Source organism: Amblyraja radiata, chromosome 22 (assembly GCF_010909765.2).
Source record: "Amblyraja radiata isolate CabotCenter1 chromosome 22, sAmbRad1.1.pri, whole genome shotgun sequence".
NCBI lineage: Eukaryota > Metazoa > Chordata > Chondrichthyes > Rajiformes > Rajidae > Amblyraja > Amblyraja radiata.
In genome coordinates, this window is record NC_045977.1 from 37937561 (window position 1) to 37954462 (window position 16902).

At 48.4% G+C, this 16902-nt stretch overlaps 1 protein-coding gene across 1 annotated transcript in view; it reads left to right on the forward strand.

The window, feature by feature from the left end:
- The window catches only part of slc29a4 (solute carrier family 29 member 4), a 63926-nt gene that overhangs the window by 32971 nt on the left and 14053 nt on the right, over positions 1 to 16902 (forward strand). Inside the window, exons 3-7 of the mRNA XM_033040235.1 lie at positions 251 to 364; positions 1949 to 2077; positions 3422 to 3496; positions 6442 to 6704; positions 9590 to 9713. Of these exons, the coding sequence (XP_032896126.1) occupies positions 251 to 364; positions 1949 to 2077; positions 3422 to 3496; positions 6442 to 6704; positions 9590 to 9713 (705 nt within the window). The remainder of the gene's footprint in view (positions 1 to 250; positions 365 to 1948; positions 2078 to 3421; positions 3497 to 6441; positions 6705 to 9589; positions 9714 to 16902) is intronic.

The window sequence follows — 16902 nt, forward strand, 5'->3', positions numbered from 1 at the left end:
CTCTCCCTCTCCATTTCTCCATCTCCTTCTCTCTCTCTCTCTCTCTCTCTCCCTCTCTCCATCATCTCCCACTTGTCTCTGTGAAGCATTTCCTGTTCACTTTCTCCAGGAGTATTAAACTGTGCATGAAGAACAATGATGTTTCCACACAAGGGAATAGTCCTGGTTTGGGCGTGTGCTGATTGATGTTGATTTTGTTTCGGGGAGCTGGGGGCGAAGGCTTCACCTCTGCTGTGTTCTCTCCCACCAGGAACATCTATCGTGTTTGACATGAGCCTCACCTACATCCTGGTGGCTCTGGTGGCCGTGATTTTAAACAACGCACTAGTGGAGTTGCTCAGCTTACACACCCGCATCACTGTGGGTGAGTGGACACTACCTCCACCGCCACAAACCCACGGCAACGTGCCCCAACTGAACCGTACCCCTATTGCACAATAATGTCCTTCCTCAGCCAAATCTGAGGAAAGACATTCTTGCCATAGGAGTACAGAGAAGGTTCACCAGACTGATTCCTGGGATGTCAGGACTTTCATATGAAGAAAGACTGGATAGGCTCGGCTTGTACTCGCTAGAAATTAGAAGATTGAGGGGGGATCTTATAGAAACTTACAAAATTCTTAAGGGGTTGGACAGGCTAGATGCAGGAAGATTGTTCCCGATGTTGGGGAAGTCCAGGACAAGGGGTCACAGTTTAAGGATAAGGGGGAAATCCTTTAGGATCGAGATGAGAAAAACATTTTTCACACAGAGAGTGGTGAATCTCTGGAATTCTCTGCCACAGAAGGTAGTTGAGGCCAGTTCATTGGCTATATTTAAGAGGGAGTTAGATGTGGCCCTTGTGACCAAAGAGATCAGGGGGTATGGAGAGAAGGCAGGTACGGGATACTGAGTTGGATGATCAGCCATGATCATATTGAATGGCGGTGCAGGCTCGAAGGGCCGAATGGCCTACTCCTGCACCCATTTTTCTATGTTTCTATGTTTCTATGCACCATCCACTTCAGGAATCATGAGTTACCAGTTTAGTTTAGTTTGTTGTCACGTGTAGCGAGCTACAGTCAAACCCTCTTGTTTCGCTGCCAACCAGTCAGCAGGGAAGACAATACATGGCTAGTCAGGGGTGTCGGGGGTTACGGGGAAGAAGGCAGGAGAATGGGGATTGAGAGGGAGAGATAGATCAGCCGTGATTGAATGGCGGAGTAGACTTGTTGGGCTGAATGGCCTAATTCTGCTCCTAGAACTTATATCCAGAACAAGGGGCCACACACAGCCTTAGAATAAAGGGGAGGTCATTTAAGACTGAGGTGAGAAAAAACTTTTTCACCCAGAGAGTTGTGAATTTATGGAATTCCCTGCCACTGAGGGCAGTGGAGGCCAAGTCACTGGATGGATTTAAGAGAGAGTTAGATAGAGCTCTAGGGGCTAGTGGTGTCAAGGGATATGGGGAGAAGGCAGGCACGGGTTATTGATAGGGGACGATCAGCCATGATCACAATGAATGGCGGTGCTGGCTCGAAGGGCCGAATGGCCTCCTCCTGCGCCTATTTTCTATGTTTCTATGACCGTATGAAACACTGAACAATATTCCGTGAAGCTGGCATTGCAGAATGGCGGCACGGTGGCGCAGCGGTAGAGTTGCTGCCTCACAGCGGCAGAGATTCGGGTTCGATCCTGACTACGGGCGCTGTCTGTACGGAGTTTGTACGTTCTCCCCGTGACCTGCGCGGGTTTTCTCCGAGATCTTCGGTTCCCTCCCACTCTACAACGGCGTACGGGTTTGTAGGTTAATTGGCTTGGTGTAAATATAAAACATGTCTTGAGCGCGTGTAGGAGAGTGTTCGTGCGCTGGTCGGCGCGGACCCGGTGGGCTGTTTCCGTGCTGTATAACTAAACTAAACTAAAATTGCAGTCTACATCAACAGTTTAATCCTCTGGTTGGTGACAGGGTACGTGTTTGCATTGGGACCCCTGGTGTTTGTCAGTGTCTTCGATGTTTGGCTGGAACTGTTCACGGTGCACCAGGCGTACGGCATCAATCTGGCAGCGGTCGGCATCGTGGCGTTCGGCTGTACCGGTAAGCACCGACTTCCACACCACGTATATCAGTGTCGTCCGCAACTTCCTTCCCACGCATGCAAGTGTCTTCTTATCCCGGGCCTCCTCCACTGTCAGGGTGAGGCCCAGCGCAAATTGGAGGAACAGCACCTCATATTTCGCTTGGGCAGAGAATTCCGCACACTGGGATAGGACAGGCTTGGAGGGATATGGGCAGGGGGGGGATTAGTGTAGATGAGACATGTTGGCCGGTTTGGGCAAGTGGGGCTGAAGGGCCTGTGTCCATGCTGTATCACTCTATGATTGACTGAAAGTGGGTGAAAGTCTACCCTGCATTTTTATCATTTCCCTTCCCTTTATTTGTGATCTATTTGCCTCCAGTTTGGGGTGAGTTGTTGTGTTGGTCTGTGTGGGTGGCATGGTACACATCCATCACTTGATCTGTGCAATGTTATGACACAGAGTTATGACATTCCCGCTGCTTGATTCAGGTGACACAAAAAAAACCCCTTTAACTATATTGCACAGAAGCGTTTTATTCTCCAGAGGCACCTGTGGTGGAAAATTGAGATTTTTGGGGGGGGATTTTATTTTTAAAAAAGGTCAGATTCGATGGCAGGGCAACATATCGACCCGCAGCTGTGTTCACGGCCAGAACAGTGGAACAGAGAGAGATTTAGGTGTATCCTGAGGGGCAACTATTTTGCTGATCGGGTGGTGGGTGTGTGGAACGAGCTGCCAGAGGTAGCTGAGGCAGGAGAGAATGGATCTCGGGGTCTCGACCCGAAACGCTGCCCATTCCTTCTCTCCTGAGATGCCGCCTCACCCGCTGAGTTACTCCAGCATTTTGTGTCCACCTTCGATTGAACCCAGCATCTGCAGTTCTCTCTTACACACTGTGTATTCACCCTCATAGAGGGCGGTGGAGGCAGGTTCTCTGGATACTTTCAAGAGCGAGCTAGATAGGGCTCTTAAGAATAGCGGAGTCAGGGGATGTGGGGAGAAGGCAGGAACGGGGTACTGATTGGGGATGATCAGCCATGATCACATTGAATGACGGTACTGGCTCGAAGGGCCGAATGGCCTCCTCCTGCACCTATAGTCTATTGTCTATTGACTCTGTATGGCCGCACCGTGATGTTGTGCAGACCTCCTGCCCTCCAAGGAGTAAAGTCCCACTCTGCCCAACCTCTCCTTATAGCTCAGGCCATCGAGTCCTGGCAACACCTAAAAAAGATTGGCACAAACTGCCGCTAACCCAGCGCCCCGCGTGTGGGAGCAGATCTCCAGCGAGGGAGCTCGGCAAAGTCAAGCCGCGTGGTTTGGATGCTAACGTTGGATGTTTCTCTTCTTTTGCATGAAGTACAGCAATCGAGCTTCTATGGTTACACAGGGATGCTGCCCAAACGCTACACGCAAGGGGTAATGACCGGAGAAAGTAAGTCATGACTCGATACGATACGATACGATACAATACGAACTTCTCTCATCCCAGGAGGGGAATAACGCAACTGTCAGAAAGACACAAAATACGTGAAACGTGAAATTAAAGTGACGAGTGGAACTAACGAAAAAAACCCCCCCCCAAAATAAATAGGAAGTTAAGTAAAAAATAAAGGAAAAGATAATAATAATAATAATGGATGGGATTTATATAGCGCCTTTCTAATACTCAAGGCGCTTTACATCGCATTATTCATTCACTCCTCAGTCACACTCGGTGGTGGTAAGCTACTTCTGTAGCCACAGCTGCCCTGGGACAGACTGACGGAAGCGTGGCTGCCAATCTGCGCCTACGGCCCCTCCGACCACCACCAATCACTCACACACATTCACACACATTCACACACAGGCAAAGGTGGGTGAAGTGTCTTGCCCAAGGACACAACGACAGTATGCACTCCAAGCGGGATTCGAACCGGCTACCTTCCGGTTGCCAGCCGAACACTTAGCCCATTGTGCCATCTGTCGTCCCTAGATGACGTGTGCACAGCACTAGCATCCAGAGAATTGACCTCCACTGCCTTCCGAGGCGGAGAATTCCCCAGATTCACAACCCTCTGGGTGAAAAATGGTTGACAGTGTTTTGCGAAGTCCACTCAGAATTCAATAAGGCTTTGTCGTCATTTGTTACGATCGCTGATGCTGGTCAGATGATTAGAAGGTAGACAAAATTGCTGGAGAAACTCAGCGGGTGCGGCAGCATCTATGGAGCGAAGGAAATGGGCAACGTTTCGGCTCCTATTCTTAGAGAAACCCTTCTTCAGACCTAAGGAAAGACCTCAGAGAAACACTTCTTCAGACCTAAGGAAATAGGCGACGTTTCGGGGCGAAACCCTTTGGGTTTCGCCCCGAAACGTCGCCTATTTCCTTCGCTCCATAGATGCTGCCGCACCCGCTGAGTTTCTCCAGCAATTTTGTCTACCTTCGATTCTCCAGCATCTGCAGTTCCTTCTTGAACACATGGATAGATGATTGCCTGGGGTTATCTTCATTTGGCTGTTTGCCTCCATTCCCACTGAAGCCATTCAACACACTCCCTCCAGTCCTCCAGTGTCTCCAGTCTTTTGATACACAATAAATGGATTTGCCCAAAGGAAAGGATAGGAACTATCAACCTTTCATATACTTTTGATTTTGCTCCATGTTGCTGCGTCCAGTGCGTTTACTCTCTGGTTGATGAATTCTCTCAGACTCACCACTCTCTGTGAGAAAAAAGTGTTTCTTCGTCTCCGTTCTAAATGGCTTACCCCCTTATTCTTAAACTGTGTGTGGCCCCTGGTTCTGGACTCCCCCAACATCGGGAACATGTTTCCTGCCTCTAGCGTGTCCAAGCCGTTAATAATCTTATACGTTTCAACGTGGAACGTTTAATTATAACCATATAACCATATAACAATTACAGCACGGAAACAGGCCATCTCGGCCCTACAAGTCCATGCCGAACAACTTTTTTCCCTTAGTCCCACCTGCCTGCACTCATACCATAACCCTCCATTCCCTTCTCATCCATATGCCTATCCAATTTATTTTTAAATGATACCAACGAACCTGCCGCCACCACTTCCACTGGAAGCTCATTCCACACCGCTACCACTCTCTGAGTAAAGAAGTTCCCCCTCATGTTACCCCTAAACTTCTGTCCCTTAATTCTGAAGTCATGTCCCCTTGTTTGAATCTTCCCTATTCTCAAAGGGAAAAGCTTGATCACATCAACTCTGTCTATCCCTCTCATCATTTTAAAGACCTCTATCAAGTCCCCCCTTAACCTTCTGCGCTCCAGAGAATAAAGACCTAACTTATTCAATCTATCTCTGTAACTTAGTTGTTGAAACCCAGGCAACATTCTAGTAAATCTCCTCTGTACTCTCTCTATTTTGTTGACATCCTTCCTATAATTGGGCGACCAAATTGGAGATGTGTGGAGCAGGCCTCTCATACAGAGGGTAGGTGGGGGACTGTAAAACGTTGCCAGGGGCGGCGGTGGAGGCGGATGTGACAGTGGGCCGTTTAAGAGGCTTTTAGATAGACACAGGGAAGTACAGGGTACAGAGGGATCTGGATCGTGTACAGACAAGTGAGATCAGTTTAACTTGGCATCACGTTCAGCACAAGCATTGTGGGCCGAAGGGCCCGTTCCTGTGTGGCACTGTTATAGGTTCAACGACTGTGTGGAAAAGCCGAGGGCAGTTCTGGGGCGGCGCAGCGGTAGAGTTGCTGCCTTGCAGCGCCGGAGACCCGGGTTCGATCCTGACTACGGGTGCTGCCCGCGTGGAGTTTGGGCGTTCTCCTCGTGACCTGCGTGGGTCTTCTCCGGGTACTCCGGATTCCTCCCACACCCCAAAGACGTACAGGTTTGTAGGTTAATTGGCTTTGGTAAGAATTGTAAATTGTTCCCAGTAGGTGTAGGTTGGTGTTAATGTGCGGGAAACGCTGGTCAGTGCGGACTCTTAAGCCATTTAGAACGGAGACGAGGAAACACTTTTTCTCACAGAGAGTGGTGAGTCTGTGGAATTCTCTGCCTCAGAGGGCGGTGGAGGCAGGTTCGCTGGATGCTTTCAAGAGGGAGCTAGATGGGGTTCTCAAAGATAGCGGAGTCAGGGGATATGGGGAGAAGGCAGGAATGGGGTACTGATTGGGGATGATCAGCCATGATCACATTGAATGGCGGTGCTGGCTCGAAGGGCCGAATGGCCTACTCCTGCACCTATTGTCTATTGACTCGGTGGGCCGAAGGGCCTGTTTCCACGCTGTATCTATAAACTAAACTAAACTAAATTAAATTAAGCAGTTGCATGGGTCAGGGGGAAACAGGTTAAAAAATCTATTTGTTTTTTTTGTGCCAGTGAAGGTTTTTGTGACCGATGTCTTTCTCCATCACAGGCACTGCTGGGGTCATCATTTCCCTCAGCAGAATTTTCACCAAACTCCTGCTCCCAGACGAGAGGAAGAACACCATCATCTTCTTCTTCATATCAATCGCCATGGAGATGATGTGCTTCATCTTGCACCTGCTGGTCAAAAGGAGCAAGTTTGTGCGATACTACACGGCCCACAGCAGCAGGGGCCACGAGCGGCTCAAGGTCAAAGGTCACGTGGAGCAGGGCCATGGTTACCGGGTTCATCATAATGTCAATACAGAGGAAGTAAGATTTGTAAGTTTTTACTACAGATTGCAGGAGAGACACTGAATGGTAGACGGGATTTCACACAGTGTACCCTACAAACGGTGGATGGTTTCCGAGGTTGGGTCACAGTTTCACTGGGGCTTTCATTTTTTTTTTGCCATAGAAAATATAATTTACACCTCACGCTGCCTCGGCAAGGCCAGCAGCATAATCAAGGACCCGTCGCACCCCGGACACTCCCTCTTCTCCCCTCTCCCATCGAGAAAAGGTTTGATTGAAATGGATAATATTCATTACGTGGTTGGTTGGAGTCAGTATCAGCAAAATTACTATATTAAACTTTGAATCTTCAGATGTCCTGGCTCAAGCTAAAACTAAAGGCAAATAATAACCTCCTCACACATTCCCCTGCAAGTATCTCTGTCATTCCTTTAAAATATGCCCCTTCTTTGAACGAGCCCTTAAACATCGCATCTGAAACAGTTTCCATCTGATTACACTCCTTGAAGATGTTCATCTACGTGTTCAATTAATAAAACAACAAGATTGGGGACATTTCTATTCAACCTGTCAAAGGAATTGGGGGGGGGGGGGGTTAGAAATAGTCAGTGAGGTAAACAAACATAATAGTTGAGTGGCAAATGACAATAGTGCTACCTTCCCAATAATTAACTGAAGGAAATAATGGGTTATCGGGGCTGTATGTTGTGACAGACAGCCTGACACCTTGGATGTCATTTTAATATTACACTTATCCCATCCCCCTGGATATTCCGGATTAATAAATTAAGGTTTTGTCAACTAATTACAAAACAGGCTAATTACAAATCAATAACAGCCAACTCCGAAACACGAAGCGCTGAGCATTGGGATCCAGACATCACCGACAACTGGCCTCAGTTCCCAGCTCACATCTGGCAGTGCTCCCCATCTGAAGTTCCAAGTGCCACGGAGCGTTTTTGATAGTGGAGGAGGCTGAGCGATCACTGGCCTTGGGGGTACCCGGCGAGGGAGTGGAGCAACCGAGTGGGGGGAGGGTGTGGGGGGAGGGTGTGGGATGGGGGATGTTCCCCCTCCCACGGTAGGGACTTTTTGAAATTTGATGTATTAAAATCATGTTTTAGTGCATTGCAGAAGTATGATTTCAATGTTTTTTGTTTGAAGTATTTTTAAGAGGTAACTTTTTAAGGGGTAAATTTTTCCACATAAAGGGTGATGGGTGTATGGAACAAGCTGCCAGAGGAGGTGGTTGAGGCAGGGATTATCCCAACATTTAAGAAACAGGTAGACTGATACATGGATAGGACAGGTTTGGAGGGATATGGACCAAAAGCAAGTAGCGTAGCTGGGACATGTTGGTGGGTGTGGGCAAGTTGCTCAGAAGGGCCTGTTTTCACACTGTATCACTCTATGACTACATTATACCTCCACCATGCATGAATGCTTCAACATCAAGTGGTCGAGTTTTATTGCCATATAATCAAGCATAGAAAATAGGTGCAGGAATAGGCCATTCGAGCCAGCACTGCCATTCAATATGATCATGGCTGTTCATCTAAAATCAGTACCTTTCCTGTGTTTTCCCCATATCCCTTGATTTTGCTAGCCCCAACTGCTAAATGTAACTCTCTCTTGAAAACATCCAGTGAATTGGCCTCCACTGCCTTCTGTGGCAGTTAATTCCACAGATTCACAACTCTCTGGGTCTCCTAATTGGCCTACCCTTTATTATTTAACTGCGATCCCTGTTGCTGAACTCCCTCAACATCGGGAACATTTTTCCTGCAGTTACAGTAAGTGTAAATCGAGCAGGCAAGCAGGATGCTTTCTCCAACCACTCCCATTTGAAGGCCACTATCTTCCACTGTTTTTACCCAGTGCTTGGTACTTGCTTTCAGCAGCCACTGGTTGTCCTCCAGGATGCATCGAGCCGCAGCCTGATCCATGCCGGTCACCTGGGCGAATTCGGCACAGAGACTCTCACGGCAGCGGCGCAACGCTTCCGATGCCTCCGACGGCCCGGGACTCTTGCACTGAGGCTGCTCCATTGCCGGAGCTGCAGCGAGTGACTCGCCAGCCCAGCAAACACTCACCAGCCCTGCAAACACTCGCCAGCCCTGCAAACACTCGCCAGCCCGGCAAACACTCGCCAGCCCGGCAAACACTCGCCAGCCCTGCAAACACTCGCCAGTCCCGGCTCCCCGTCCGCATCTGTCCCCGCCGCTGCTTCTGCTTCCATCCCTCCCTCAGCTCCGGCTCTCCAACACCCGACAGAGCGTGAGAAATTTGTGATCAGTGTGAGAGCGTGAGAATTTGGCGAAATGCGTGATTCTCATGCTCAATGCGTGAGACTTGGCAGCCCTGGTTATTTGGATATTTATTTATTGTCACCTATGCAATTAAACATTACATAGTGAAATTCATTTTGCCAATAATGCCCCTGCCACGAACGTTAGGCACCATTTCCCGCTGTCTTTACACCAGTTACAAATAGCCAGATTAACCAAAAGAGGGAGGGTGTGGTGGTGCAGCGGTAGAGTTGCTGCCTCACAGCGCCAGAGATCCGGGTTCCATCCTGACTATGGATGCTGCCTGTACGGAGTTTGCAGGTTCTCCCCGTGACCTGCGTTTGTTTTTCTCCCAGATCTTCGGGTTTCCTCCACGCTACCAAAGACGTGCAGGTTTGTAGGTTAATTGGCTTCAGTAAAAATTGTAAATTGTCCCTCGTGTGCGTGTGCGTGTGTGTGTGTGTGTGCAGGATAGTGTTAGTGTGCGGGCATCGCTGGTCGGCGCGGACTCGGTGGGCCGAAGGGCCTGTCTCTGTAAACTAAACTAAACTAAAACCAAATTAGATCGTCTCAGCTTTCGGATGACAGCTGCATTTCCCGCCTTTGCCCCCACAGGAGAACGGCACGGTGGAAAGCCCGCAGTCAGAGGGGCCAGAGCGCGAGGTCCCAGTGACGGCCACCTACATGAGGTTCGATGCACCAAGGTCAAGGCTGAGGAGAAACTGGCCGAGTTTCAGAGGTAGCCCTCCATCTTGTCCTCACCTGCATCAGTCCAGTCATTGGAGACTCACGGAACTGCAGATGCTGGTTTACCAAAACAAAAGGCACAAAGTGCTGGAGTACCTCAAAGTCTGAAGAAGAGTCTGAAGAAACATATAAAATTATAAAAGGACTGGACAAGCTAGATGCAGGGAAAATGTTCCCAATGTTGGGCGAGTCCAGAACCAGGGGCCACAGTCTTAGAATAAAGGGGAGGTCATTTAAGACTGAGATGAGAAAAAACTTTTTCACCCAGAGAGTTGTGAATTTATGGAATTCCCTGCCACAGAGGGCAGTGGAGGCCAAATCACTGGATGGATTTAAGAGAGAGTTAGATGGAGTCAAGGGATATGGGGAGAAGGCAGGCACGGGTTATTGATAGGGGACGATCAGCCATGATCACAATGAATGGCGGTGCTGGCTCGAAGGGCCGAATGGCCTCCTCCTGCACCTATTTTCTATGTTTCTTTGACCCGAAACGTCACCCATCCTTTTTCTCCGGAGATGCTGCCTGACCCCCTGGGTGTGAGGGGTTATGGGGAGAAGGCAGAAGATTGGGGTTGAGAGGGAGAGATAGGTCAGCCATGATAGAATGGCGGAGTAGGCTTGATGGGCCGAATGGCCTAATTCTGCTCCTATCAAGTATTAACTTGTGACCCATGAGTTACACCATCACTTTGTGTCTATCTACTGCTCTGTTCTATGTTGGAAAAAAATACAAATGTTTAAATGTCTAAACCAGGAACAACGCTGTACGATGGCGCAGCGGTAGAGTTGCTGCCTCATGGTGGAGCAGCGGTAGAGTTGCTGCCTCACAGCGCCAGAGACCCGGTTTCGATCCTGACTAGGGGTGCTGTTTGTACGGAATTTGTATGTGACCTGCGTGGGTTTTCTCCGGGTGCTCCGGTTTCCTCCCACACTCCAAAGACGTACAGGTCAAGTCAAGAGTGTTTTATTGTCACTCACTTTATTGTAGGCTAATTGGCTTGGTATAAAGTACATTGTCCCTAGTGTGTGTAGGGTAGTGTTATTGTGTGGGGATCGCTGGTCGGCACAGACTCGGTGGACCGAAGGGCCTGTTTATTGAACGAAGTTGAATGCAACATCTCCAAGTTTGCGGATGACACGAAGCTGGGGGGCAGTGTTAGGTGTGAGGAGGATGCTAGGAAGCTGTAAGGTGACTTGGATAGGCTGGGTGAGTGGGCAAATGCATGGCAGATGCAGTATAATGTGGATAAATGTGAGGTTATCCACTTTGGTGGCAAAAACAGGAAAGTAGATTATTATCTAAATGGTGGCCGATTAGGAAAAGGGGAGATGCAACGGGACCTGGGTGTCATGGTACACCAGTCATTGAAAGTAGGCATGCAGGTGCAGCAGGCAGTGAAGAAAGCGAATGGTATGTTAGCATTCATAGCAAAAGGATTTGAGTATAGGAGCAGGGAGGTTCTACTGCAGTTGTACAGGGTCTTGGTGAGACCACACCTGGAGTATTGTGTACAGTTTTGGTCTCCAAATCTGAGGAAAGACATTCTTGCCATAGAGGGAGTACAGAGAAGGTTCACCAGACTGATTCCTGGGATGTCAGGACTTTCATATGAAGAAAGACTGGATAGACTCGGCTTGTACTCGCTAGAATTTAGAAGATTGAGGGGGGATCTTATAGAAACTTACAAAATTCTTAGGGGTTGGACAGGCTAGATGCAGGAAGATTGTTCCCGATGTTGGGGAAGTCCAGAACAAGGGGTCACAGTTTAAGGATAAGGGGGAAATCCTTTAGGACCGAGATGAGAAAAACATTTTTCACACAGAGAGTGGTGAATCTGTGGAAATCTCTGCCACAGAAGGTAGTTGAGGCCAGTTCATTGGCTATATTTAAGAGGGAGTTAGATGTGGCCCTTGTGGCTAAAGGGATCAGGGGGTATGGAGAGAAGGCAGGTACAGGATACTGAGTTGGATGATCAGCCATGATCATATTGAATGGCGGTGCAGGCTCGAAGGGCCGAATGGCCTACTCCTGCACCTATTTTCTATGTTTCTATGTTTACCCGCTGTACCTCTAAACTAACCTAAACCAGATAATTCTGCAAATGTGGCCTCACCAAGGTCATGTGTGAGTTCATTTTTCAATTTCACAACAATGATATTTTTTTTATGGCCTTTTAGTGCTGCTATTTGTAGTTATTTGTGTATTTGTGCCGTCAAATCCCTTTGCTCCTCTGACCCATTTATTTTCCAAGTTCAACCTGACCTTATTCCTCTCCCTAAAATGTGATATCCCAAAGCTCTCTTGTTGAAATTCATTTGCCAAGTATATATTCTTGCTGGCTGCCATTGCCTTCCATAGACACCACCCCCACGCTCCCACCACCGTATACAAAATGCGTTTCAGATCCCAAAATTCAATAACATAAATTGTGAACAGCAGTGTTTACGGTACTGATCTATGTGGAACTTCACTTGGAGGTTCTGTACATACAGCGCAGAAACAGGCTCTTCATCCCAACTTGCCCATGCCAACCAAGATGCCCCATCTACACTGGTCCCGCCTGCCCATGTTTGGCCCATATCCCTCTAAATCCTTGAACCTGTCCGTATGTTTTTAATAGTATGTTGTTATAGTTCGGCCGCACGGTGGCGCGCCGGTAGAGTTGCTGCCTCACTGCGCCAGAAACCCGGGTACGATCCCAACTGCGGGTGCTGTCTGTACGGAGTTTGCATGCTCTCCTGTAACGGCGCGGGTTTTCTCCAGGTGCGCCGGTTTCCTCCACAACTCCAAAGACGTGCAGGCTTGTAGGTTAATTGGCTTCGGTAGAATTGCCCGTAGCGTGTAGGATAATAATAATAATAATAATAATAATGGATGGGATTTATATAGCGCCTTTCTAATACTCAAGGCGCTTTACATCGCATTATTCATTCACTCCTCAGTCACACTCGGTGGTGGTAAGCTACTTCTGTAGCCACAGTTGCCCTGGGGCAGACTGACGGAAGCGTGGCTGCCAATCTGCGCCTACGGCCCCTCCGACCACCACCAATCACTCACACACATTCACACACATTCACACACAGGCAAATGTGGGTGAAGTGTCTTGCCCAAGGACACAACGACAGTATGCACTCCAAGCGGGATTCGAACCGGCTACCTTCCGGTCGCCAGCCGAACACTTAGCCCATTGTGCCATCTGTCGTCCCAACTAGGATAGAACTCGTGCACGGGGTGATCGCTGGTCGACGCGGACTCAGTGGGCCGAAGGGCCTGTTTCTACGCTGTATCGGCAGCATGGTGGCGCAGCGGTAGAGTTACTGCCTTACAGCGAATGCAGCGCCGGAGACCCGGGTTCGATCCCGACTACGGGCGCTGCCTGTACGGAGTTTGTACGCTCTCCCCGTGACCTGCGTGGGTTTTCTCCGAGATCTTCGGTTTCCTCCCATGCTCCAAAGACGTGCAGGTTTGTAGGTTAATTGGCTTGGTAAATGTAAAACAATTGTCCCTAGTGAGTATAGGATAGTGTTGATGTGTGGGGATCGCTGGTCGGCGCGGACCCAGTGGGCCGAAAGGGCCTGTTTCCTCGCTGTATCTCTAAACTAAAAACTATAAAATCTCTAAAGTCTAAAGTTTAAAGTCTAAAGTAAATCTCCATTCTCCAATTGCTGTTGAGGCCATCATTTCATCGAGCACATCTTTAGATTAGTGAGGACCAGATCCAAATTTAACAACCATTTAAGAACTTTCAAGTTATTAGCTAAACGCGCTTAATCCAAAGGAGTTTGGTGGAAATTATGCTTTAATAAAGACCAACGTGCTGAAAAAAATAGCTATTTTGCCCGGTTTTGCCGCCCCAACTTCTCCAGGGCAGCAGCTTTCAAAGCAGTTCATAGATGATAAAGTGCAATGGGAATTCAGATTTACGGCCTGTTTTCAGAAGTTCACGCTGGTAGTTTGATAAATGGAATAGCAGCAACTATTAAATAAATGAACATTGTGGTAGTGTAAGTCACCTACAAGGATCAACACATGCCCTTGCACTGGGTGAGTTATGAGCGAATAAAGTGACAAGTGTTATTTTGACTTCACTTGTGCAATTTAGTGAAAGTCGTGGGCTTCTATAAAATGTACCAAACCAAGAGGAACGTGGAATTATACACAGGACAGAACGCTGAAGAAATCTGAGGAAGGGTCTCGACCCGAAACGTCACAAAGATTCCACCTTAACAAAGATTGTTAAGGGCTCGGACACACTAGTTCCCGATGTTGGGGGAGTCCAGAACCAGGGGCCACAGGTTAAGAATAAGGAGTAAGCCATTTAGAACGGAGACGAGGAAACATTTTTTCTCACAGAGAGTTGTGGGTCTGTGGAATTCTCTGCCTCAGAGGGCGGTGGAGGCCGGTTCTCTGGATGCTTTCAAGAGAGAACTAGATAGGGCTCTTAAAAATAGCGGAGTCAGGGGATATGGGGAGAAGGCAGGAACGGGGTACTGATTGGGGAAGATCAGCCATGATCACATTGAATGGCGGTGCTGGCTCGAAGGGCCAAATGGCCTACTCCTGCACCTATTGTCTATTGCCTATTTCACCCATTCCTTCTCTCAAGAGATGCTGCCTGTCCCGCCGAGTTACTCTGGCTTTTTGTGTCAATCTTTGGTGTAAACCAGTGTCTGCAGTTCCTTCCCACACATGGAATAATACAGTACACATTCCTACAAAGAAGGATGAATGAGATGGGAGGTGAGGAGGAATTTCTTCAGTCAGAGGGTGGTGAATCTGTGGAACTCATTGCCACAGACGGCTGTGGAGGCCAAGTCAGTGGATATTTTTAAGGCAGAGATTGACGGATTCTTGATAAGTAGGGATGTCGGGGGTTATGCAAGGAAGGCAGGAGAATGTGGTTGAGAGGGAAAGATAGATCAGACGTAATTGAATGGCGGAGTAGACAATGAGCTGAGTGGGGGAGCACTTCTTGCCCAAGATCTGGCAGCATCATGGTGGAGCACTTCTTGCCCAAGATCTGGCAGCATCATGGTGGAGCATTCAGTAGAGCTGCTGCCTCACAGCCCGGGTTCGATCCTGACCTCGGGCGCTGTCTTTATGGCGTTTGCACGTTCTCCCCGTGACCACGTGGGTTTCCTCCGGGTGCTCCGGTTTCCTCCCACACTCCAAAGACATGCAGGTTTGTAGGTTAAATGGCTTCTGTAAAATTGTCCCTAGCATGTGTAGGATGGAACTAGTGATTGTTGGTCGGCGCGGACTCAGTGGGCCAAAGGGCCTGTTCCCGCACTGTATCTGTATCTCTGTGTATCTGAGGCCCGTGAATCTGGGACAAGGTTGACGGAATGCTGCACGGCGACATTTAATTACTATACATTCATCTCATACCCCTGTGTGCATCTTGGAAGGAGAACAATTTGGCCTCCAGCCTTTGACAATATATTGTGGAGAAAGCGGAGAAAGGCCATTTAGCTCATTCTCTCGTAAAAGTCTGTGTCAATGTTTCAAGTCAAGTCAACTTTATTTGTCGCATACACATACAAGATGTGCAGTGAAATGAAAGTGGCAATGCCTGCGGATTGTGCAACAACTACAGAACAGAACAGAACAGAATCAGTATTTATATGTTAGCAAAAAAAACAACAATTTTAAGAAGACACAACACAACAGTAAATTAGTCCCTGGTGAGATAAGAGTTTACAGTCCTGACGGCCTGTGGGAAGAAACTCCGTCTCATCCTCTCTGTTTTCACAGCATGACAGCGGAGGCGTTTGCCTGACCGTAGCAGCTGGAACAGTCCGTTGCTGGGGTGGTAGGTGTCCCCCATAATGGTCCCAGAGAAAGATTTCTCCTTGACCTCCTGATAGGATAGGATAGGATAGTATAGATTTGGTAGTGCTGGCTCGAAGGGCCAAATGGCCTACTCCTGGACCTATTGTCTATTGTCTATCCCAGGAGGGAAATTGATCTGCCAACAGTCATACAACTTTTTTTTTTCCCGTTTTTTTTCTTTTCTCTCTCTCGTTTCTCATATTATTTATCATGTTTACGTATTCTGTTGTGCTACAGCAAGTAACAATTTCATTGTTCTATCTGGGACACATGACAATGACCCCACGACAGAAGGGGGTGGAGTTGTACAGTTTGATAGCCACAGGGAAGAAGGATCTCCTGTGGCGTTCTGTGCTGCATCTTGGTGGAACCCAGTCTGTTGCTGAAGGTGCTCCTCAGGTTGACCAGTGTGATGCTAAAATAAGCTAAGTTTGCATTAACCAACCTGATCTCCCAGTGGCTCAGCACTTCAACTCCCACTCCCATTCCTAATCCGACCTTTCTGTCCTGGGCCTCCTCCATGGCCAGAATGAGTTGAGTCCCACCGCAAATTGGAGGAGCAGCACCTCATATTTGGCTTGGGTGGTAGTATGAACATTGACTTCTCCAATTTCAGGTAGTCCTTGCTTTCTCCCTCCGTCCCCTCCCCTTCCCAGCTCTCCCACAGCCTACCGTCTCCGCCTCTTCATTTCTTTTTCCCGCCCCGACATCGGTCTGAAGAAGGGTCTCGACCCGAAACGTCGCCTATTCCTTCGCTCCATAGATGCTGCCTCACCCGCTGAGTTTCTCCAGCATTTCTGTCCACCTAAAAGAAGCTAAGATCAGTGTCACAGTTTGGGACTTGTTGCCTGGACACTCGCAAAGCAAAGATGTTTCAGTTGCCAAGAGGAAGATTTGTCACAAAAATCCCTACATCATAAAAGATAGGAGAGTGTAGAGGGGTGGAGGGACTTGAAACCTGCAATCCGGCATTCCATTGTGGGCCAGTATATGTCAGATGTGATTTACACTTCAATTGATCTTCCTTAACTCTGCCAGTTTTTCAGCTTCCCTTAAGTGCCAGATCAGTCCAGCTCTCCCCTCCACGAGACTATTGACTTTCATTTTGATGAGGTTACGCTGCATTTGAGTCCAACTCATTTATTTTGACCATAAATAACAGTAACTCCAACAGTTTCCCAGGATATCGCACTACAAGGGTCATCGAATCATACAGTGTGGAAACAGGCCCTTCAGCCCAACTTCCCCACGCCGACCAACATGCCCCACAGGGTTTAGACAGACCTGAGAGACACCCTTGTTACTTCAGTGTGGTCAGTTGAGGGAGGCATCCCAGTGGTCAATCCAT